We start from the raw sequence: 24,424 nt of genomic DNA, 5'->3' as shown, positions 1-24,424 counted from the left end.
GCAATGAGATTCCACCTTCATAATACAAATTTCTAATAACTGTAACTTTAACGTTTCAAACTCAAGAAATGAGATTCCAATTTTAGAACACAAAGAAAATACAAATTGGTAATAATTGCAACGTTTGATGTTTCAATTTCAAATGATTCATCTCATGGAAACGCAGTCAACTCGGTGGAAGGTATCGCTCTCTGGACAGAAGGAGCCGTTGTACCTTCCAAGTTCCGCCGTCCCAGGCGTCGACCGAGAGAACAATAGTGGGAAAGTCATAGAGTCAATCCAAATCCAAACTAATATTTATTTTATTAATATAAATAGTTATTTTCTTCATTAAAACCTAATCACAAAGAGACATCGTCAACTCAGTGGCAGTTGTTGCTGCGCAGCCAAGAAAATCAAAAGTGAGAATAAAATATTGGGAAAGTGCGCAGTATAAAAAACCATTAAGTCAATCCAGACCCAACTTAATATAACACGACCGAGGTTTCAATTTATCAGCGACTGACACGTTTCTGTTTTAACCTAAACACTCAAACCAATTCTTCCACAACATGTAGAAGGAATCCTCCGCCTGTGTTTTCGTCCTTTCAATAACCCTCCTCCTTCATGGAAGCAGATTATATTTTATTGTCCCATGCCCTCGCCAGACTTATTCAGCTTTCATTTTGTATTTCTCAAGTAATTACTCAAGAACTTGTCAGCCTGCGTAGGCTGCCCCAACAACACGTTTAGGTGGCAACCTTGAGTTTCCAATGTAAGGTTAGCTAACATGTTGGTTTCTTAAGCCTTTTCAGTATTTTCTCAGTATCTTCCCACCCCTGCTTCATGTTCTTTAAAAGGGTATGATCTCTCCCCTTCATTTCCCACACCTCCAACGACTCTTCACCTGTCGTATTTCAACTGATAGCTTCAAACAAGAAACCCAAGTTAGGCATTTACAGTTCACTGCTTCCTCTAGATTGCGGCCTGCAATAAACAATGAGATCAGATCAAGATGTTTGTGTGACGGGAGCAGGGGAATTCATTGCCTCGTGGGTGGTCAAGAAACTCCTCAGCAAAGGCTATTCTGTCAGAGGGGCAGTTCGTGGCAATCCCGGTAGGTTATATTTACTACTTTCACCAACATAATCTTGATTAGGTTCGCCCATAACTAGGTTCACTGTGAATTGATCCCAGGACCTCCGGGTAACAGCCACTTGTTTTTTTCAATGACATAATTCTGTGTAAACTCTGTTTAGTTTGAATGGAATGGATTCTAACTATTTCAAGATTGAAATACAGAGGATGGCAAGTATGAGCATCTGAGAGAACTGGAAGGGGCGAAAGAGAGACTGCAGATTGTGAAAGCTGATATTCTCGATTACCAGAGCTTAGTCACAGTTATTCGAGGATGTCATGGTGTCTTTCACATGGCTTGCCTTCTCAACGATGACCCTGTAATTATTATTTCTCCTCTCATATATACATATCATATCATCTCTTATATTCATATTTCTTTCTTGGGTTTTCAAATTTATGAATGCACATATTGAATATTTGTGTTGTCAATCTTTTTTTTTCATTTAGAGAAAGTATGTTTTTTTCAATTGAAACGACAGAGGTTTAGGGTGGAACATTATGAGGGAAACATAAGATGTTTGTCCCCAGGTGGAGCTTCCACTCGAAACTGGTCATTTTAATCAAGATACACAGTTTCTCTGCGAAAAAGCAGATTGATGATCCACCCGACAGTACAGATGAAATATTGTTTATAATGATGCAGAATCAGGTGATAGAGCCAGCAGTAAAAGGAACGAGGAATGTTATGGAGGCGTGCGCAGAAATGGGGGTGAAGCGCGTAGTATTTACATCTTCTATCGGTGCGGTTTACATGAACCCTCACAGAGACCCTCTCGCCATTGTCGATGACGATTGCTGGAGCGATCTGGACTACTGCATACACACCAATGTATTTATTACTTTGGCTCTAACAACACATAAATATAAACATAAATTCTATGTAGATACAGGTGGAATTCCATGGGCTAATTTTGTTTCTTGGTGTGGGCAGAACTGGTACTATTATGCAAAGACGTTGGAAGAGAAATCTGCATGGGAGATTGCTGAGAGAAGGAATTTGGATATGGTAGTGATAAATCCATGCCTGGTTGTAGGTCCATTGTTGCAATCCACCATGAATGCCAACTCTTCTCATATTATGAAATATTTGACAGGTGGGTAATGTTAGACATGGCTGGTTAGCTACATATTTAATGGAATACCAGTGATTTAATAGGAGTTCAATGGATGAAACTCAGGGTCAGCGAAGACGTACGCGAACTTAACTCAGGCATATGTGGACGTGAGGGACGTGGCAGATGCTCACATTTTAGTTTATGAGACACGTTCAGCTGGTGGCCAAAGATATGTGTGCGCAGAATGTAGCCTCCACCGAGGAGAACTCGTCGACATGCTGGCAAAACTGTGCCCGCGCTGTCCAGTGCCTACCAAGTACGTGCTTTCAAAGAAAATTGTGTGGTGTTTTTATTCTTGAACTTTTTAATATTTAGGTTATTGTTGTTTAACGTAGGTTGTTTAACGTAGTTTGATTGCAAATTTTTGAAACATCTGAAATTTGAGAATGTAGAGAAAGTTAATTGTTCCGTCTTTCATCCGACGATGATACTAAAATGTTCCTAAACTCTACAATCAACTTAACAATACCCTTCAGCTTCACTATGGTTATAATATCCACCCCTCACAATTCTTTAAAATAATCCATATATATATTATATATAAAAGTTTCTGTTTAATTCTCTGCAACTTCGTGAATGCTTGCAGATGTTCAGACGAGATAAATCCAAGAAAGCAGCCATACAAGTTTTCCAATGGGAAAATCAGAGATCTCGGCCTCTCCTTCACGCCAATAGACAAGTCTTTGGCTGATACGGTGGCCAGTTTACAGAGAGGGGCTTTCTTCACTATCTCTGACGACCTCACAACACCGAGGAGAATAAATACGGCCGTGGACTGACATTATAAGTCCAAGTGTCTTAGCAGATTGAATGTATACCGAGTTTGGTGGTCGATCAAATCAAATATATCAACATGTAAACCTTTTGCAACTCTACGCCTTCATGGATCAATTTAGATCCATGGTACTTGTCTTCTGAGAACAAATATCTTAATATTAAAGATCTCATTAACTTAGATCCATGGTACTTGTCTTCTTATTTATATGGAAAATATATGATACGTCGTTATCACTGCATCATACCATTCATCTTAGAGTATGAAATCAACACATTTTATTTTATTTTGAATCGTTGACAAAATTTAATATTATAATATTTTTTTCCAATACTTTATAATAACGATTATTTAATTGTAAAATAATAATAAAGGTAAAGTATTGTGTATCAAGGTTATAATTGGGTTAGAACTAAATTGATATAGAAGCTTAAATCTATTTTAATTTTGGAGATTTGTATTTCAAGAAATTAGATTTTTCTTTGTATTTATAGATCAAGAATTAAAATGTATTTAGGTTGGTTTAATTATTGATTATAATTATAATTATAATTATTAATTTATATTTTTTATTTTATTATTACTATGTGAAAATGTTAAAGAATTTTTTTTAATAAAAGCTAAAGGGGGTGATGGGAAATCTTGGATAAAATATAATATTACAATATTTATTAGTACAAGTTACACAAAAAGTGGCAAGAGATGGGGAAACACTAATTAAAATGTAATATTATTACATTTTACCTAAATATTACATTTTATGCAATATTTCCCCTCACCCTCGTTAATTTTATAGTTGAGTTTGTTTACCTGCAAACTTCAAATATAAAGAAAAATCACAATGAGAAGTGGACCATTTTTAAGGAAATATTGGGTAAAATGTAATATTTAATATTATATTTTTCCCAATATGACCTGGTAAAAGGTGGATGGAAGTGGAAAAAATATTAGATAGAATGTAAAATATATTTTCCAAATATTTCCACACTTCATATCAGGCTTTTTACCTTCACCCGCTACATGTATTCAACACCATCATTTTCTAGAACTAATTATGCATCTAAATATAACATCAAACTAAGATGGATCTAGGGTAGTTTAATTTCCCCCTAAAATATATTATATTCCACATGAATACCATGGTAGTTTTTTTTTTTTTTACTATTTAATTTTTAAGGTTATTTTTATTTTCTTATTTTTATTTTATTTTCATTGAGTTAAAATGTTTACATTACATTACTTTACTCATTTCTAGCATGATACTATAGGCATTAGAACTAGGCTCAATGAAGAAATTACATATATCCCTCATACTAAAAAGTAAAATTTTAAAGTAACGTGATTTTTTTTTAAGTAATGTTACACACGACATCTCTCACATGTAACATCCCTCACATATATCCCTCATACTAAAAAGTAAAATTTTAAAGTAACTTTATTATATTTTTAAAGTAACATTACACACAACATCTCTCACATATATCCCTCATACTAAAAAGTTTATTATTTTTTTTAAAGTAACTTTACACACAAGATCTCTCACATATACAAATATGACACTCACACACACACACACATATATCTTTTTATGTAACGTTACTTGACAACATCTCCCTCATACACTGTTGTAGAGTCCCTTTGGGCGCAAAAATTCTTCACTTGTGAGTTTATGAGTTAAGACATCATGGCAATTAACTTTTCCAAAGTGTACCATATTTTATCCGTATAGATTTGAACATATAATTAAAAACATTTCTAACTTACAATACTTCAATTTGGGTTAGAAGATAAAAACTATTCCACTCAACCACCCAAAATAAACTTAATTCTATATATATATATATATATATTATATGCATTTATAAATCAAAATTACATCTACACATTGAAAAAATATTATTGTGTCATTCATACTGGATATGTCGATGAGAAAATTGTTTTCAAAAATGCTCTCTAAGTCATTTCCATTTGGTTGTCCAAGAACTGAAAGGGACATAGGACCAAAAATCTAGTTAGATTAAGACATAGTAGGTTTACCATGAATGTGGAGAACAAGGGGGGGAGGTGTCTGAAAGCCACAATGCACATATGTTTCCATATGGCTCAAAGGACAATCCATATGATCCAATCATTCTTATAGACACCATTGATTGTGTTGGAGAGGAGCCAAGCTATCTTACATCATTGATTCCATTAGAGGTCATTCATGAAGGTAATGAGTTCATTTCTGTCATCATGCCTTGCCTTTGAGAGCTACTCCATAGACACTTGATGTTGCCTGTGCATGGTGAGAATTCTTTTAACACTTCAGAATTTGAGCTAGCATGTCCAACATGACATGAAAACCCCTCCGAACAATGGCGTTCTTCATGTCGATTAGGAGAATTAGGTTCCTCGGTAGGGGTAGGTTTCATTGGAGTTGCTGCCTCTAGAAGAGGGAAGTTGGATTGATCCCTTTCCTCAGCACCCCGACTGGGGCGATCACATTTGTGTGGCATTTCATGACTGTCCAGAATCGCAGGGAAACTATAACTGCAAAGAGTATCAGACATTTTCCATTGAGTCAAATTACATGTAGCCAGGATAGAGAAAGAGTCATAGTCTTTGGGAATATCCCAATTTTGAATGTGCCCAACACACCTGAGAAGCTCAAATAAGAAGTGCAATTGAATTCCATCTAAACCATGAAGCATGGACCCAAAAATCACAAAACCATGGTCTAGAACATATAACTATTGTATGTTACATTTATCTCCTAGACAAAGATAAAAGATAAACATAGAATTCGAAATACTCGAAAGGCCTCATGACTGCACTCCCATAGAAACACTCAAAAACTAGGAAGAGAATCAACATTGCAAACTCCCAAACCACAATAGCAACTAGCACCGAACGAGCAACCCCCTCTTCTCAAATTTACCAGATGACATCGAAGGAGAAGTCCAGGGGAAGACGGGCTAAGGACCTAGGACTATACCCACAAATTTTCCCTCATCACAAAAGATTGATAAATGATCACGCCATAGAAACCAAATTGCATATAAAACACCAAAGAGATTTAGCTAAACAAAAAAGATACAGAACACCCAAAAAAACAAGAGAGCCAACTAGAAGCAAGGATCCAGCATACCTGCAAGGATAAATGACTGCCAAGAGAGAGGCACCACTACCTTCTTGCCAGCAGTGAAGGAAGTGTGGCATCATCACTTCACAATTCCTCAAAACACACAAAAATTCCATGTCTTAGATCCCCAATTTTACTCACATGCCCCATTTTCCCTTGAGAATGTAGGCAAAACAAGTAGTAGAACAAGAAAATACCATTTTTGACAATTGTTAGCTATCTGGTAGGGCCTCCATAAAGCCAATCCTTTTTCTTGTTCAAACACTAGACCACAATCGACAACCAATAACTACAGTGGAGGACCTACAACCACCAACCTAACTCCAACATGCTTAATATAACTTTTTCGCACCAGCTCTGAATTAAAGATCATGCCACGTCCCTGATTATTAAGCTCGAGATTAGGTGAAGTGATTTGCGTTCCCACGATCCCACTCACAATTTGATTTTTCACCCCTATTAAATATTAACACTATAAATATTAAATATACAGATCCATAAAATAATTACATTTGATGCTATAAAATAAATAAAACAAAATATATATATATATATATATATATATATATATATTCATATATATTTATATATAAATATATATAATTTTTTAATTCACTTGATAAACCATGAAAACAATTTGATAAAAAAAATACATTGTTTTTTTTTTTTTTTTCGGAAGGTAGCAAAACCTATCAAACTCAGGTTGTCAAACCAACAGTGAGGACAGCCATCTCTGGCTGCTATCCGCGAATGTCGGTTTGACTCATCACCGTTATCAAGGAAAACCACGCCACCTGTAATACATTGTTATATAAAATTGTCAATTATATTTATTTTATATTAATTATTATCTATAATCTCAAAAAAATCTTAAAATGAAAAAACAGTGCATATTGCTTTTTAAAATTATAAAGGTGTTTGTGATGGTGACATATTGAAGAACACTATCATTATATAGTTATATAAAAATAAAATTCCTTAATGTTTAAGGATGGTTCAAGTATCCGTGAAAATAGGCGGCTAATATAATTTCTATTAGGGTTAATGTTTTAGTGAAAGTGACATGTTTGTGTTTGGGTGGGTGTTCGGAATGATTTGATAGTTTTTCTTTATATTAAATTAAAAATTGATGAAATAATTAATAGATGAAATCATTAGGGATAGTGGAGTTATAAATTAATCAAAGGATATTTAATATAATCAATTTAATGATGTAATAAAAACTAAAAATTTATGCATAATTAATGTAATTACCATCAAAGGTAAATGGTCAAATTTAATTATAATCATAAAAAGTTATTATAATTATATTTATTTGTCAAGATTATATATAATAAAATAATAAATTTTATAAAAGTGATAATAAAATTTTATTACAAAAAATGAGATTAAAAAGAATTTAAAAGAGGATATTCAATATAATCAATTTTAATAAATTGATATGATTATTTTGTTCAAGACTATTGTGATGAATGATAAGATTTTATAAATATGATAATGAGATTAAAAGGAATCTAAAAGCTTTATATTCATAATTTGAAACTTTGTAAGTGAATCAAGTGAAAAAGGCCAAAACAAGATGGGTTATAAGATCCTATATGAATGCAAGGAAAGGTTTCGAAAGCTTTGCATAAGGAGACATTAGTTGAGGGGAAGTTAAATGTAAGAAAACAAGGTGCGAAAGGGAAGGATATAAAAAGTAATAAATATCCATGTGGGTTATGAGACCCTATATGAATGCAAGCGTTTCTAAATATTTGCATAGTTATATGAATGTGAGGAAGTGTTTTTAAATATTTGCAATATAAGACAATAAGGTGTGAAGGGGAAGGAAAAAAAAAAAGTAAAGAGTAGTTATGTGAAATCCAAGTTTTAGATTATGAGTGATAATGATTTTAATTAATTTTTTAATAACAAAGGATGTGACCAAATTGTTTGTATTTATTACATTAATTTAAAGTTCAAAGTGTTTGTGAGGTATTGTGCATTGTATGCGTAAACAATAAAGAATATAATTTTTTTTGGTTGTATTACGAGTAAGATAAATTTTTTATTTCATTACACAGGAAAAGTGTAATGTTAAAAATGCACGATATATTTTTCAAAACTAAAATCACATGCAAAAATATAAATGTCACACTTATAGGAAAGAAAATATTGAAAATGAAATAATTGTTTTGCTCCTAATTTAAAGAGTTATAGCTTTCTCCTCTTTTTGCAAATAAGGGGGACTTCCTTATTTCATATAGAGAAGAACTCCACGCCCTTAGAAATTCAATGATTACATTTCTAAATTAAATAAAATTAAAATGAGAGGGAGAAAGAGTATTATTATTTTCAAATGTCCTTTAGTATTCAATCTTCAACCTCTATTAAAACCTTACTTTGTAATATTTTCTCTCTTTTAAACAGTATCATGAACAGTGACTTCAACGACAACTTTTGGACCTGACTGCACGACATTATCCCTCGTGGCGCGACTCGTGTATCGCAACTTCTTATGTTACAACTTTCTTTGTTGCAGCTTCTGCCATCGCACCTCTTGCCTTAATTGCACAACCACCTTACTGTATTTTTCTCCTCTTTGGGTAGTGCAGTTTAAAGTTCCACTCCCCTTTGCAACTTCCTGGAGTGCTAAGACCATCTTGAGACCATGTAGTCATTGCGCGGGGCCAGGCTCCCCTGTATAAAGATTCAACCAGCTTCCATTCACTCTTCGAGGGAATGGTTCCCCATTCAACTTTGCAAGATGAACTGATCCACCATCCAGGATTTCCTTAGTAGCATATGGCCTTAACTAGTGCATTTGAAATTCCCTGGAAATTTGTGAATTTGCTGTCATATAGAAACACCAAATCATCCACCTTAAAAGTATGTAGCTTAATATGCATATCATGCCACGATTTTTCTCATTCCTTTTGCACTTGCTGGTGAAATACTGCAAGAAAGCGATCTTCTTCCAACTCTAGTAACTGCACGAGTCTTTCCTCCAAGGTCTCACGATCCTCCATCTCTATCAATGCTGAAATATGTGGGCTTGGTACAATGTATTCCATAGGCATCATCGCCTCGATCCCATAGACCAACCTAAACAGAGTTTGGCCTGCCAACTTCTTGCAAGTCATCTTATATGCCCATAGAACTGCTGGTACACGCACATCCCAGTCATTCCTCTATGTGTTACAAACCTTCGTCAATGCGTTCTCCATAATATTATTGAATGCTTCCACAATACCATTGGCTTGGGGATGATAGGGTGTACTCTTTTTATGGTACATTTGGAACTCTTCAAGCATTGCGCTGATTGTTTCATCAGAAAATGTGTACCCATATCACTCACCATACCTTAGGACACCCAAATCATGTTAAGACATACTCGAACAGGAACTTTGCGACAGTATAATCCTTCACCAACTGTGCTTCTTCCCATCTGGTTAAGTTTGTTGTTGTAGTAATAATATACCACACACCTATCTTCTTTCCTAGTGGTTGTATCGGTCCTATAAAATCAATATCCCACTTATCATATACTTGTAGTGACACCTGAGGGTTAAGGGGAAATTCATTTCTTCATGAAGGCTTTCTCATCCTTTGGCAAGCATCACATGCCTTGCAGTATGCTTTAGAATCCTTATGTAATGTCTGACACCATAAACCTTCGTGCAAAATTTTCTGCGCAGTCGATTTTCTTGCATAGTGTCCTCCCGCCGCTCCTCCATGTGCTTCATCGAGGATACTAGCACACTCAAACTCTGGAACATACCTTCGCAATATTTCATATGTTCCCATCTTATACAAGTGACCCGAAATCACCGAAAAATCTATAGAGCAGACCACTAATTCCTTCTTTTCCTGAGTGGAATACCCTTTCAAAGTTGTACCCATGGTTAAAAACTGAATGATATAAAAAAAATGGTCATTGGCAATGCGCACAACAAAGAGTTGTGCATCAAATAATCCTTCCTCCAAACTATTTGGTTCTTCACCCATTTCAATCCTTGACAGGTGGTCTGGTCTTGCATTCGATCTTCCAGGCTTCATAATTACTTCAAAGTCATACTCTTGAAACAATAATAACCATCGGAAGATTTTCACCCACAAAACAGGCTTATTGACCAGGTATTTCAATGCAGAGTGATCTGTATACATTTTAAAATGTATGCCCAACAAGTAATGTCTAAATTTTTGCAACGTGTAGACCATCACCAATCCTTCGCGCTTTGTAGTGGAATAATTATTTTTAGCTTTTGACAATTTTCTACTCGCGAAGGCTACCAGATGATCAATATCTCCCTCTCCTTCCTATGTTAATACCACACCTAGCGCAATGCAAGAGGCATCCACATGGACGTGGAATTCTTTCTTCCAGTCTGGAAACACCAAAATAGGCACAATCACCATCTTCTCCTTCAATACATCCAGGCTGCGCTGACATTCTTCATCCCAACAAAACATCGCATCTTTCTTCAATAATTTTTCCATCGGTGCAGTTATCTGAGCATACACCTTGATAAAATTTCTATAATACCCAGTGTGCCCCAAGGTCACGCACACTATTTTACATTCCCGAGAGCTTCCAAATTCACAATCAAAACAATCTTCACAGGGTCCACCATCAATCCTTGCTTACATACTACATGACCAAGTAATATTCCAAAGGGCACACAGAATATGCACTTCTTCAAGTTCAATGCGATCTGATATCTACAGCATGTATCCAGCATAAGGTGCAAACTTGCAACATGGCGCTTCACCAACCCAAACACATTCCAATCATCAAAATAAACCTCCAAAAATTTATGAATAAATTCCTTGAATGCCGTGATTACTACCTGGGAGAAGATTGTAGACACGTTCTTCAATCCGAATGGCATTATTGTATACTGAAAGAAACCCCACTCCATCGCAAAGGTTGTCTTACTTTGATCTTCTAGTACAATATTTATTTTATGGTATCTCGAAAATCCATCAGTAAATTAATAAGCCTCCTATCCTCCAACATTCTCTAACACATCATGCATCATTTAGTTTTCTTAGATCTACGCATATCTAGATTTCGTCTTTCTATTTCTTCTCTTGGAAAACCATTGGGCTCACCCAATCAGATTCTTCTACTGGTTCAATAATACTGACATCCAACATCTTATCAAGCTCTTGGCACACCTTTTCTTTATACTTCGGATTTAGCCGATAAGGTCTTTGCTTAACAGGCTTCGCATCAAGTTTCAACACGATCTTCATAACGCCCAAATCTCCAATGATCCCCTTCAGATTCGAGAAATTTGTTGGAAATAGATCCTGGTATTCACGCAACAGTTTGACCACCTTATCGACTGTATCTTCATCCCAATAGTCTCCTATCTTTGCAAACTTAGGCTCTGCTTCAGATCCAATATTTACTTGTCTAGTTTTCAAAGGCTCTGATATCTTTGGGTTTTCTAATTTTGGCCCTTCAAATTTGCACTATCCTTCTATTTATGGAATGATAATATTCCATGGATATTCTTCTTCCTCCTCAATAGTCACATTATAGCATTCTAGCGCATGGCGCAGCTGTGTACTCCAATTCGACTGAGTCCATTCTACTAGTTCCTTAGGTGTTTTGAATATAGCAGCTTTTATCTCCTGGAGCGCTTCGTCAATGCATTCAAACCCATCCTCAAAGCTAAAAGTCAATAGAAAACTTTCTCTTAATATGTCCCACTCTGCTATCCCATGGCGAAGCTCTGTTTCTAAATACCATTTCATAGGGATTGTATCTAAGGTATGACAAAAAATGTGCACCCATTTTGGTTGTGGTTCTGTTCCCCAGGCCTTAGTCCATCATGCCAAATGATTATGCATATCATCCTTCCCACTGTACTTCTCTGTCATTTGGGTATTAGCATACCCAAACCTTAATCTCATCATTCTTCTATATTCCTTCCATCCAACAAAGCTCTCCTTGTGCGTACCCCACCAACGGGTAGGCATAGCGCGTAGTGCCAACTCCAGTGTTTGGAATTGATGTTCTTCAGGTACTTATATTTTAAATTCATCTAAAAACATATCCACATCAGTCAAACCATCATAATGTGGAAGCTTTCTTACCTCAGTTGAAACATAGCTCAGTGATTTGGTCATCATATTACACGGAGCGTAGATACTTCATGCAACCGATTGTTCAAGTGCTCAATTTCTTCATCTAATTTGAGGTGAGGAGATTTCCTTATCCCACGCAATTCATCCATTGGCTATAGGATTGATCCAATCTTTGTTTCGCACTGTGATCTTGTATATCTGATCCAAATCATCATCATCCTCCACAAAGTCATGAACAAGTTCAGTATAGCACGCTCCCTCAGCAGGGTCTAGTGGTACTACAACCCTGAGCGCCTTCCTTTCAAAAATCATCTTCCGCTTCTTCAAGTTGATTATTGCATCCATGTCAAAATCCCAATCAATTCCCAGTAGCACGGGGTAAGGGTTACTATCATCCACTATTTCAATGACCTCAAAGTCAACCAGTGCACTTGCACCCTCAATGTCTACCGTTACACCATATAAGTGCCCCATCGGAATAATCTTTTATTGATTAGCCATGCACAGCTGGATAGGAGACCACTGTAGTGCAGGTCTCCCCACGAGGGATAATGTCGTGCAGTCAGGTCCAAAAGTAGTCAGTGAAGTCACTGTTCATGATACTCGTTCTCAGATGGGAACATATGAAATATTGCAAAGGTATGTTCTAGAGTTTGAGTGTGATAGTATCCTCGATGAAGCACATGGAGGAGCAGCGGGAGGACACTATGCAAGAAAATCGACTGCGCATAAAATTTTGCACGAAGGTTTATGGTGTCAGACATTACATAAGGATTCTAAAGATACTGCAAGGCATGTGATGCTTGCCAAAGGACGAGAAAGCCTTCATGAAGAAAAGAATTTCCCCTTAACCCTCAGGTGTCACTACAAGTATATGATAAGTGGGATATTGATTTTATAGGACCGATACAACCACTAGGAAAGAAGATAGGTGTGCGGTATATTATTACTACAACAACAAACTTAACCAGATGGGAAGAAGCACAGTTGGTGAAGGATTATATTGTCGCAAAGTTCCTGTTCAAGTATGTCTTAACATGATTTGGGTGTCCTAAGGTATGGTGAGTGATATGGGTACACATTTTCTGATGAAACAATCAGCGCAATGCTTGAAGAGTTCCAAATGTACCATAAAAAGAGTACACGCTCTCATCCCCAAGCCAATGGTATTGTGGAAGCATTCAATAATATTATGGAGAACGCATTGACGAAGGTTTGTAACACATAGAGGAATGACTGGGATGTGCGTGTACCAGCAGTTCTATGGGCATATAAGATGACCTGCAAGAAGTTGGTAGGCCAAACTCTTTTTAGGTTGGTCTGTGGGATCGAGGCGATGATGCCTATGGAATACATTGTACCAAGCCCGCATATTTTAGCATTGATAGAGATGGAGGATCACGAGACCTTGGAGGAACGACTCGCGCAGTTACTGGAGTTGGAAGAAGATCGCTTTCTTGCAGTATTTCACCAGCAAGTGCAAAAGGAATGAGAAAAATCGTGGCATGATATGCATATTAAACTGCATACTTTCAAGGTGGATGATTTGGTGTTTCTATATGATAGCAAATTCACAAATTTCCAGGGAATTTCAAATGCACTAGTTAAGGCCATATGCGACTAAGGAAATCCTGGATGTTGGAGCAGTTCATCTCGCAAAGTTGAATGGGGAACCATTCCCTCGAAGAGTGAATGGAAGCTGGTTGAATCTGTATACAGGGGAGCCTGGCCCCGCGCAATGACTACATGGTCTCAAGATGGTCTTAGCACTCGAGGAAGTTGCAAAGGGGAGTGGGACTTTAAACTTCATTGCCCAAAGAGGAGAAAAATACAGTAAGGTGGTTGCACAATTGAGGCAAGAGGTGCGATGGCAGAAGTTGCAACGAAGAAATTTGTAACATAAGAAGTTGCGATACACGAGTCGTGCCATGAGGGATAATGTCGTGCAGTAAGGTCCAAAAGTAGTCGTTGAAGTCACTGTTCATGATACTCTTTATTTGCAATATGAATGGGACTTTGGCTATCACTGTATAACGTGCCCATATCATGCTCTTTACCCAATTCACCCATAAACCTTTCTAACCAAATCATTTCTTTGCTAGCCTCTATAGCAGCAACATACTCTGCTTCTGTTGTTGAAAGTGCAACAACACTTTGGATTTTTGAAACCAAACTGACAGCTGTTCCACCAACAGTAAATACATATCCTGTAGTGCTCCTCCTGTTATCTCTGTCACCTGCCATATCTGCATCAACATATCCCTGTACAGATATGTTTGAACCACCAAAGCATAATTCTTGATTTGTGGTACCTTTCAAATATCTGAGAATCCATTTCACTGCCATCCAATGTTCCTTTCCTGGATTGTTCATGTACCTGCTTACAACTCCCACTGCATGTGCAATATCAGGCCTTGTGCAGACCATTGCATACATTAAGCTTCCAACTGCTGATGCATATGGAACTTTAGACATATAATCCATGTCTTCTTGGGTCTTTGGGCACATTTCCTTACTAAGTTTGAAATGGCTAACAAAAGGTGTACTAATTGATTTTGCATTGTGCATGTTAAATCTTTTCAACACCTTTTGTATGTACTCATTCTGAGACAATGTTAATTTGCGATTTTTCCTGTCTCTAGTTATTCTCATACCAAGGATTTGTTTTGCAGCTCCCAAATCCTTCATTGCAAATGAATTTGCCAATTTTCTTTTGAGCACATTTATTTCCTGCATGTTAGATCCTTCAACAAGCATGTCATCTACGTACAATAACAATATAATATAGCTTCCATCATTTTGCTTTTTCAGATAAACACAATGATCAGAGTGACATCTAGTATAACCTTGTTCAGACATAAACTTGTCAAATTTTAGATACCACTGCCTTGGACCCTGTTTTAAGCCATACAAGCTCTTCTTCAACCTGCACACTAGTTTCTTCTTCCCTTTCACTTCATATCCTTGTGGCTGCTGCATATATATCTCTTCCTCCAAATCCCCATGGAGAAAGGCTGTCTTTACATCTAACTGCTCAAGATGCAAATCTTCAACTGCCACTAGACTTAAAATAGTTCTGATTGAAGTCATTTTAGCAACATGAGAAAATATTTCATCAAAATCAATACCTTTCTTCTGTGTAAACCCCTTCACCACAAGTCTAGCTTTGTACCTCTGTTTTCCTCCATCTTCTTCCTTCAACCTGTAAACACATTTTTTCTGCAATGTAGTTTTACCTGCAGGCAACCTGACTAAGTCCCAAGTCTGGTTATGCATTAAGGAGTCCATCTCTTCTTCCATGGCTACCTCCCACTTCTTCCTGCTTTCAACTTGCATTGCTTCTTCATAACATTCGGGTTCACTGGAATCAGTCAACAATAAATAATATAATGAAGGAGAGTATCGTTCAGGGGGTCTACTTATCCTGGTAGATCTTCTAACACCACTTTCAGGTGTTTGCGGTGCCTGTTGCTGTTGTGGTGGCTGCTGCTGTTGTGATTGTTGATTATTATTATTTTCAGGCACCTTTACTTTTTCAGTGATTTCATCAAGAACTGCGTATTCCTTGTTTTCTTTTTCCTGTTTCTTTTCCTGCAACTGATTCTTATACAAGACCTTTTCATTGAATATTACATCTATACTCCTAATTATTTTGTGATTTTCATAATAATATAAGCGATAACCAAAATCATTAACACCATATCCAATAAAAGTACATTTCTTTGACTTTGCCTCAAGCTTTGTTCTATTTTCTTTATCAATATGGACAAAGGCCTCACAACCAAAAGGCTTTAAAAAAGAGTAGTTTACCTTTTTACCTATCCATGCTTCCTCCGGAACACCACCATCCAAGGAACTTGAAGGCCATTTGTTTATTAGATAAACAACAGTATCTACAGCATCTGCCCAAAACTGTAAAGGCAATCCTGCATGCAATCTCATGCACCTTGCACGCTCCATGATTGTTCTATTCATCCTTTCTGACACACCATTTTCTTGTGGTGTTCTTGGAACTGTCTTCTCTCTGCGAATTCCATGCTCTGAACATTATCTATCAAACTCTTTGCTGCAATATTCACCTCCATTGTCTGATCTAAGTCACTTCAATTTCTTTCCTATCTCAATCTCAACCAAGCTTTCCATTTCTTGAAAGTATCAAATACATCAGATTAATTCTTAATACAATAAATCCAAGTTTTTCTAGTTGCATCATCAATAAAAGTAACATAATAATGAGAGCCACCGAAAGATGATACCTGAGCAGGTCCCCATACATCTGTATGCATAAGCTCTAATTTTTCATTCTTCTTTTCCTTCCCAATTCTGTGAAATCTGACTCTCTTCTGTTTTCCATAAATGCAATTCTCACAGAAGTCCAAATCAACATTCTTCAAACCCGGCAACAAATTCCTTGAGTGAAGAATCTTCATCCCCTTTTCACTCATGTGTCCGAGCCTATTATGCCATAATGCTACATCTACCCTTTGGAAGTTAAAGCATTAACAGAGTTAGAAATACCATTGATAAATACAATGTACCAACCTTTTTGCCTTTTGCTATTACCAAGGCTCCTTTGGTGACCTTCCAAGCTTTATCTGTGAAAGTTGTCACACAACCTCACCGCCTAACTACCTTGTTGAAATCAGATTTTTCTTTAGATCTGGAACATGCCTTACCTTCTTTAGTATCATTGGTTTCCATTCTGCTGTTTTACAAGAACCTTACCCATTCCAACAATTTTACAGGGTTTATCATCACCCAAATGAACTTGTCCAAAATTTCCTTGAACATAGTCATGAAAGTATTTCTTATCAGGTTGGCATGGAATGAGGTCCCTGAATCTACCACCCACGAATCAGTAATATTTTCGAAAGAAAGAATCAAATCATCTTGTAACACCTCACCTACCACATTTGCTTCATGATCATTTTTCTTATTGTGAATCTCCTTCTTTCCCTTCTGAGATCTACAGTCTTTCTTTAGGTGTCCTTTCTTTCCGCATTTCCGCACACATCACTATCCCTGATCTAGAGTTGGATCTGCCTTTCCTTGATTTATTGTGATATCCTGAGCTCTTTCCTCTTTCCATTTTCTTTTCCCTAGAATTTACACTCAAAGCATTTCCCGATGTCTCACCGAGCTTTTCGTCGCATTTCCCTCGCTAAGGATAGCACCGACAACATCATCAAACTTAAAATACTAGATCCAGACACAGAGTTACTAATGGCCATTACTAAACCATTCTAACTTTCTGAAATGAGCACAAGAATAACACAGCTCTAACTTCATCATCAAAGTTTACCCCCCTACAGAACATAACTGACTTGTAATAGTATTAAAATCATTTAAATGATCTGCAACAGATCCAACTTTCGACATCTTCATATTAAATAACTGTTTCATAAGAAATAACTTGTTTGAGGCTGAGCGTTTTTCATATAGTTTCTCCAACGCCTTAATCAAACTCTCTGTCGTTGTTTCCTTCGAAATGTTGAAGGCGATCGATGTTGCAAGGCACAACCGTATTGTTCCGAGTGCCTTTCTATCGAGAAGGTTCCAATCTTCATCTTTCATACCCGTCGGCATCTTTGCTTTTCCACCCATGGTATGTATAGATCTTTCTGATACAGATAATCTTCCATCTGCATCTTCCACAGTGAGAAGTTTTGGCCATTAAATTTCTCGACCCTAAACTTACCATTTTCCATGCTTGCTCCCACTCGAACGAGAAACCCTTCTTTCTGCGAGTTTATCAGCCAAATAGACCTTTGGCTCTGATACCAGTTGTTAGAAAATTATATATTACGGAGCAATGGAACACATAAAATATTGCAGAATATAAACACAGAAAACGCATAAAACAAGAGAGACACAGATATACGTGGTTCACCCAGTTTGGGCTATGTCCACACCCCGAACAACGAGTCCTTCCTTTCTATTATCCAGCAAAATTAAGAGACACAACCTACAGCAGATCCGCTGTAATATCCTCTGTTTTCTCTCACAGTCTCACCTTCTGTTTCTCGCTCACAGAAAACACATCTATTACATAGCCTCAAATACAATGCCCTCATACAAAGAGAGGGTTGCCTTCTAGGGCAAAAAACCCTAAACTAAACATAAGTTCTACCGTCAGATCATCCGCCTAATGAACGACCCAGATTGACTAGAAATTACTATACTTTTACAAGGCAATTTTACATTTGTTTTTAGCTCGGGGGCCTTGCCGGGGACCGCTAGCCCCCGAACCCCCCGAGCCGGGCGGGACGGGCTCCCCTGGACCCCCGCAGGGGGGATAAGTCCCCCCCCACACCCCCCTGCGTGGAGGGGTGTACAAACTTCCTAGGGTATACATCCAGCTGAAACAAAGACCTCTGAACAATCATGCTCCACACACAACAAATATAACTTGATATTCCTATCAACCTACTCCTTTTATTGGGTTTCCTCTTGTGCCTGTTTATCGACTATATAATTTGTTAGTCTTTCTCCTCTTCTTATTTTCTTTCATCTTCTTCTTGTTCCTCCCACCTATTAATTTATTCTTCTTGTTACCCTTTTCTCTTCCTCCTACTTTTTTTTCTTTTCTTCTGCTTGTTTATTCCTTTCCTCTTCTTGTTTCCCTCCTCTTTCCGTTTTACCTTTTGTTCTACTTTTACTTTTTTCTGCCTCTCTTTCATCACTGCTTCCTTTTCACTTTCCTTCTTTTGGGAAACCTTATTTTCTTTGGAATATTTTCATTTGTATGACTCTTCATTGATAGGTCAGCTCCATTTGTGGGTTGCAACCGTTGTCCTTCTTCTATGCCACTACAATTATTGCAGCATTATAAATTTTTTTGACCTTTTCTTCCTCTTCATAAATGCTTAATATATATGGCCAATTAAGTTTGCCTACTTATAATGAACCATTGTAATGCCTCTAAGTTCATATCTATGGCAACCATGTTTACGACATCTGAGGTATTCCAAATTAGTGGCTTCAACTTCTGCATCTTTTATATAATTTACAAAATATGTTTCCACATAGATTAGAAAAGCAGGGCATGGTGCTTTCATTGTCCAGACTGTCATGCCTCCAAGTCCCATTATCAATTGACATGCTACCTCCTGTAGGATCACTTATGTAGAGACAAATATAGGAAGTTGATAGGGAGGTTTTTGAGATTCCAATACTCAAGTGTATGTAGCATCTACAAGTGTGAACTAATACACTACAATGTTTCCTTATCTAAATTGGACATGTAAGGTGACTTAATGTCAAAGAGAATGTGGTACAAGGGAGAGATAAATCCTTTAGTTGTCTCGTGATAAAGTTCCCTGTAACTAGTTTCCCATAAATGTTTGCAATATATTTGCATAGAAAATATGTCTAGAGAGAAGGTCCATCTCATAAGTCAAAATAAAACCTCAAGCATACACCATTTAGAAGATATGATGCCATGTAGAATTGAAGTTTTCTTCATACAGGTAGATTTTGAGCTTTTTCTACTCTTATATGAATGGAAGTGGCTAGGATTTTTTCCTAGTTAAACATGCTTCCTCCTTGAGTGTGGATATATATTAATGGTACCCAAGCTTCCTCAAATGTCTCTGCATCATGTCTACCATACAATTGGCAACACATGGCTACTACCAGCTAATATACTTTCCTTAAGAACTTGGGTCTCATAAGAGAAATAAAAAGCATTGAAATGACATCATTTCATAATTTCATATTTTGTTTTTCTTACGGAACACTTCCTCCTCTAAAAAGACTAAAAGTAATAAACCTAAAACAACTAAAACTCTAAATCTTAACTAGCATTAACATGACATCATCTCATAATTACATGTTTTGTTTTTTTTTTGTTTTCTTACCTCGGCACTTCTTCCTCTTAAAAGACTAAAAGTAATAAACCTAAAACAACTAAAACTCTAAATCTTAACTAGATGGGTCCATGGAGAAATAAAAAGCATTGACATGACATCATTTCATAGTTTCATGTTTTGTTTTTCTTATCTCAGCACGGGGCGTTATAAGAAGTTATACATAGTTATGATACACGGCGGAATCTTACTCTTTGAGTTTATGGGGTCAGATCACCAATTTAAGCTGAAGTCACAAACTATACGTTTCTTCACCGGAACACTATAGAATCTACTCACCATAAGGGTGCGGTGTGTCCTCAAGCAATGAGATTCCACCTTCATAATACAAATTTCTAATAACTGTAACTTTAACGTTTCAAACTCAAGAAATGAGATTCCAATTTTAGAACACAAAGAAAATACAAATTGGTAATAATTGCAACGTTTGATGTTTCAATTTCAAATGATTCATCTCATGGAAACGCAGTCAACTCGGTGGAAGGTATCGCTCTCTGGACAGAAGGAGCCGTTGTACCTTCCAAGTTCCGCCGTCCCAGGCGTCGACCGAGAGGACAATAGTGGGAAAGTCATAGAGTCAATCCAAATCCAAACTAATATTTATTTTATTAATATAAATAGTTATTTTCTTCATTAAAACCTAATCACAAAGAGACATCGTCAACTTCAGTGGCGCAGGTTCAGTTGTTGCTGCGCAGCCAAGAAAATCAAAAGTGAGCGAGAAGTAATATTTCGTTTCTTTTCAAAATAACCCTCCTCCTTCAAGGAACCAGATTATATTTTATTGTACCATGCCCTCGCCAGACTTATTCAGCTTTCATTTTGTATTTCTCAAGTAATTACTCAAGAACTTTTCAGCCTGCGTAGGCTGCCCCAACAACACGTTTAGGTGGCAACCTTGAGTTTCCAATGTAAGGTTAGCTAACATGTTGGTTTCTTAAGCCTTTTCAGTATTTTCTCAGTATCTTCCCACCCCTGCTTCATGTTCTTTAAAAGGGTATGATCTCTCCCCTTCATTTCCCACACCTCCAACGACTCTTCACCTGTCGTATTTCAACTGATAGCTTCAAACAAGAAACCCAAGTTAGGCATTTACAGTTCACTGCTTCCTCTAGATTGCCGCCTGCAATAAACAATGAGATCAGATCAAGATGTTTGTGTGACTGGAGCAGGGGGATTCATTGCCTCGTGGGTGGTCAAGAAACTCCTCAGCAAAGGCTATTCTGTCAGAGGGGCAGTTCGTGGCAATCCCGGTAGGTTATATTTACTACTTTCACCAACGTAATGTTGATTAGATTCGCCCATAACTAGGCTCACCGTGAATTGATCCCAGGACCTCCTGGTAACAGCCACTTGTTTTCTTCAATGACATAATTATGTGTAAACTCTGTTTAGTTTGAATGGAATGGATTCTAACTATTTCAAGATTGAAATACAGAGGATGGCAAGTATGAGCATCTGAGAGAACTGGAAGGGGCGAAAGAGAGACTGCAGATTGTGAAAGCTGATATTCTCGATTACCAGAGCTTAGTCACAGTTATTCGAGGATGTCATGGTGTCTTTCACATGGCTTGCCTTCTCAACGATGACCCTGTAATTATTATTTCTCCTCTCATATATACATATCATATCATCTCTTATATTCATATTTCTTTCTTGGGTTTTCAAATTTATGAATGCACATATTGAATATTTTTGTTGTCAATCTTTTTTTTCATTTAGAGAAAGTATGTTTTTTTCAATTGAAACGACAGAGGTTTAGGGTGGAACATTATGAGGGAAACATAAGATGTTTGTCCCCAGGTGGAGCTTCCACTCGAAACTGGTCATTTTAATCAAGATACACAGTTTCTCTGCGAAAAAGCAGATTGATTATCCACCCGACAGTACAGATGAAATATTGTTTATAATGATGCAGAATCAGGTGATAGAGCCAGCGGTAAAAGGAACGAGGAATGTTATGGAGGCGTGCGCAGAAATGGGGGTGAAGCGCGTAGTATTTACATCTTCTATCGGTGCGGTTTACATGAACCCTCACAGAGACCCTCTCGCCATTGTCGATGACGATTGCTGGAGCGATCTGGACTACTGCATACACACCAATGTATTCATTACTTTGGCTTTAACAACACATCTAAATATAAATTCTATGTAGATACTGGTGGAATCCCATGGGCTAATTTTGTTTCTAGGTGTGGCTCATTGCAGAACTGGTACTGTTATGCAAAGACGTTGGCAGAGAAATCTGCTTGGGAGATTGCTGAGAGAAGGAATTTGGATATGGTAGTCATCAATCCATGTCTGGTTCTTGGCCCACTGTTGCAATCCACCATGAACGCCAGCACTGCTCATATTATGAAATATTTGACAGGTGGGTAATGTTAGACATGGCTGGTTAGCTACATATTTAATGGAATACCAGTGATTTAATAGGAGTTCAATGGATGAAACTCAGGGTCAGCGAAGACGTACGCGAACTTAACTCAGGCATATGTGGACGTGAGGGACGTGGCAGATGCTCACATTTTAGTTTATGAGACACGTTCAGCTGGTGGCCAAAGATATGTGTGCGCAGAATGTAGCCTCCACCGAGGAGAACTCGTCGACATGCTGGCAAAACTGTGCCCGCGCTGTCCAGTGCCTACCAAGTAAGTGCTTTCAAAGAAAATTGTGTGGTGTTTTTATTCTTGAACCTTTTAATATTTAGGTTATTGTTGTTTAACGTAGGTTGATTGCAAATTTTTGAAATATCTGAAATTTGAGAATGTAGAGAAAGTTAATTGTTCCGTCTTTCATCCGACGATGATTCTAAAATGTTCCTAAACTCTACAATCAACTTAACAATACCCTTCAGCTTCACTATGGTTAAACTATCCACCTCTCACAATTCTTTAAAATAATCCATATATATATTATATATAAAAGTTTCTGTTTTATTCTCTGCAACTTCGTGAATGCTTGCAGATGTTCAGACGAGATAAATCCAAGAAAGCAGCCATACAAGTTTTCCAATGGGAAAATCAGAGATCTCGGCCTCTCCTTCACGCCAATAGACAAGTCTTTGGCTGATACGGTGGCCAGTTTACAGAGAGGGGCTTTCTTCACTATCTCTGACCCTCACAACACCGAGGAGAATAAATACGGCCGTGGACTGACATTATAAGTCCAAGTGTCTTAGCAGATTGAATGTATACCGAGTTTGGTGGTCGATCAAATCAAATATATCAACATGTAAACCTTTTGCAACTCTACGCCTTCATGGATCAATTTAGATCCATGGTACTTGTCTTCTGAGAACAAATATCTTAATATTAAAGATCTCATTAACTTAGATCCATGGTACTTGTCTTCTTATTTATATGGAAAATATATGATACGTCGTTATCACTGCATCATACCATTCATCTTAGAGTATGAAATCAACACATTTTATTATATTTTGAATCGTTGACAAAATTTAATATTATAATATTTTTTTCCAATACTTTATAATAACGATTATTTAATTGTAAAATAATAATAAAGGTAATTATTTAATTGTAAAATAATAATAAAGGTAAAGTATTGTGTATCAAGCTTATAATTTGGTTAGAACTAAATTGGTATATAAGCTTAAATCTATTTTAATTTTGGATGTTTGTAAGAAATTAGATTTTTCTTTGTATTTATAGATCAAGAATTAAAATGTATTTAGGTTGGTTTAATTATTGATTAGAATTATAATTATAATTATAATTATTAATTTTATTTTTATTTTATTATTACTATGTGAAAATGTTAAAGAATTTTTTTAATAAAAATTAAAGCCGGTGATGGGAAATCTTGGATAAAATATAATATTACAATATTTATTAGTACAAGTTATCACAAAAAGTGGTGAGAGATGGGGAAACACTAATTAAAATGTAATATTACTACATTTTACCTAAATATTACATTTTATGCAATATTTCCCCTCACCCTGGCTTTTTTATAGTTGAGTTTGTTTACCTGTAAACTTCAAATATAAAGAAAAATCACAATGAGAAGTGGACCATTTTTTGGGAAATATTGGGTAAAATGTAATATTTAATATTATATTTTTCCCAATATGACCTGGTAAAAGGTGGATAAACATATCAATAATTTAGGATTTTTACCTTCACAGGCTACATGGATTCAACACCATCATTTTCTAGAACTAATTATGCATCTAAATATAACATCAAACTAAGATGGATCTAGGGTAGTTTAATTTCCCCCTAAAATATATTATATTCCACATGAATACCATGGTAGTTTTTTATTTTTTTTACTATTTAATTTTTAAGGTTATTTTTATTTTCTTATTTTTATTTTATTT

The 24,424-nt window shown here is 36.6% G+C and overlaps 2 protein-coding genes across 3 annotated transcripts; both read left to right on the top strand.

Annotated features, from left to right (window-relative positions):
* Window positions 1-771: 771 nt before the first annotated feature.
* LOC149161908 (cinnamoyl-CoA reductase 1-like) lies at window positions 772-3,153 on the top strand. The gene is made up of 6 exons (XM_089435586.1): window positions 772-1,096; window positions 1,282-1,436; window positions 1,763-1,948; window positions 2,051-2,213; window positions 2,298-2,490; window positions 2,821-3,153. Exons 1-6 carry the CDS (start codon window positions 979-981, stop codon window positions 3,011-3,013), a joined length of 1,008 nt encoding a protein of 335 aa, XP_089291712.1. The 5' UTR covers window positions 772-978; the 3' UTR covers window positions 3,014-3,153.
* Window positions 3,154-21,029: 17,876 nt separating this feature from the next.
* LOC149161907 (cinnamoyl-CoA reductase 1-like) lies at window positions 21,030-23,377 on the top strand. 2 transcript variants are annotated; one of them, XM_089435584.1, is made up of 6 exons: window positions 21,030-21,335; window positions 21,521-21,675; window positions 22,001-22,186; window positions 22,291-22,453; window positions 22,538-22,730; window positions 23,047-23,377. In XM_089435584.1, the coding sequence occupies exons 1-6, from the start codon at window positions 21,218-21,220 to the stop codon at window positions 23,243-23,245; spliced, it is 1,014 nt and encodes a 337-aa protein (XP_089291710.1). In that variant the 5' UTR covers window positions 21,030-21,217; the 3' UTR covers window positions 23,246-23,377. The 2 variants fall into 2 exon arrangements, with proteins under 2 accessions (XP_089291710.1, XP_089291711.1); XM_089435585.1 differs by lacking the exon at window positions 23,047-23,377 and having other exon boundaries at window positions 21,034-21,335; window positions 22,538-22,734.
* Window positions 23,378-24,424: the final 1,047 nt, after the last annotated feature.

The sequence above is a fragment of the Pinus tabuliformis genome, chromosome 5_2, assembly GCF_031772625.1.
Source record: "Pinus tabuliformis cultivar Carrire ecotype Pingquan chromosome 5_2, CPIR1, whole genome shotgun sequence".
In the NCBI taxonomy this organism is placed as follows: Eukaryota; Viridiplantae; Streptophyta; class Pinopsida; order Pinales; family Pinaceae; genus Pinus; species Pinus tabuliformis.
Note: the sequence above shows the minus strand (reverse complement) of the source record. Positions and strands in the feature narration are given on the sequence as shown.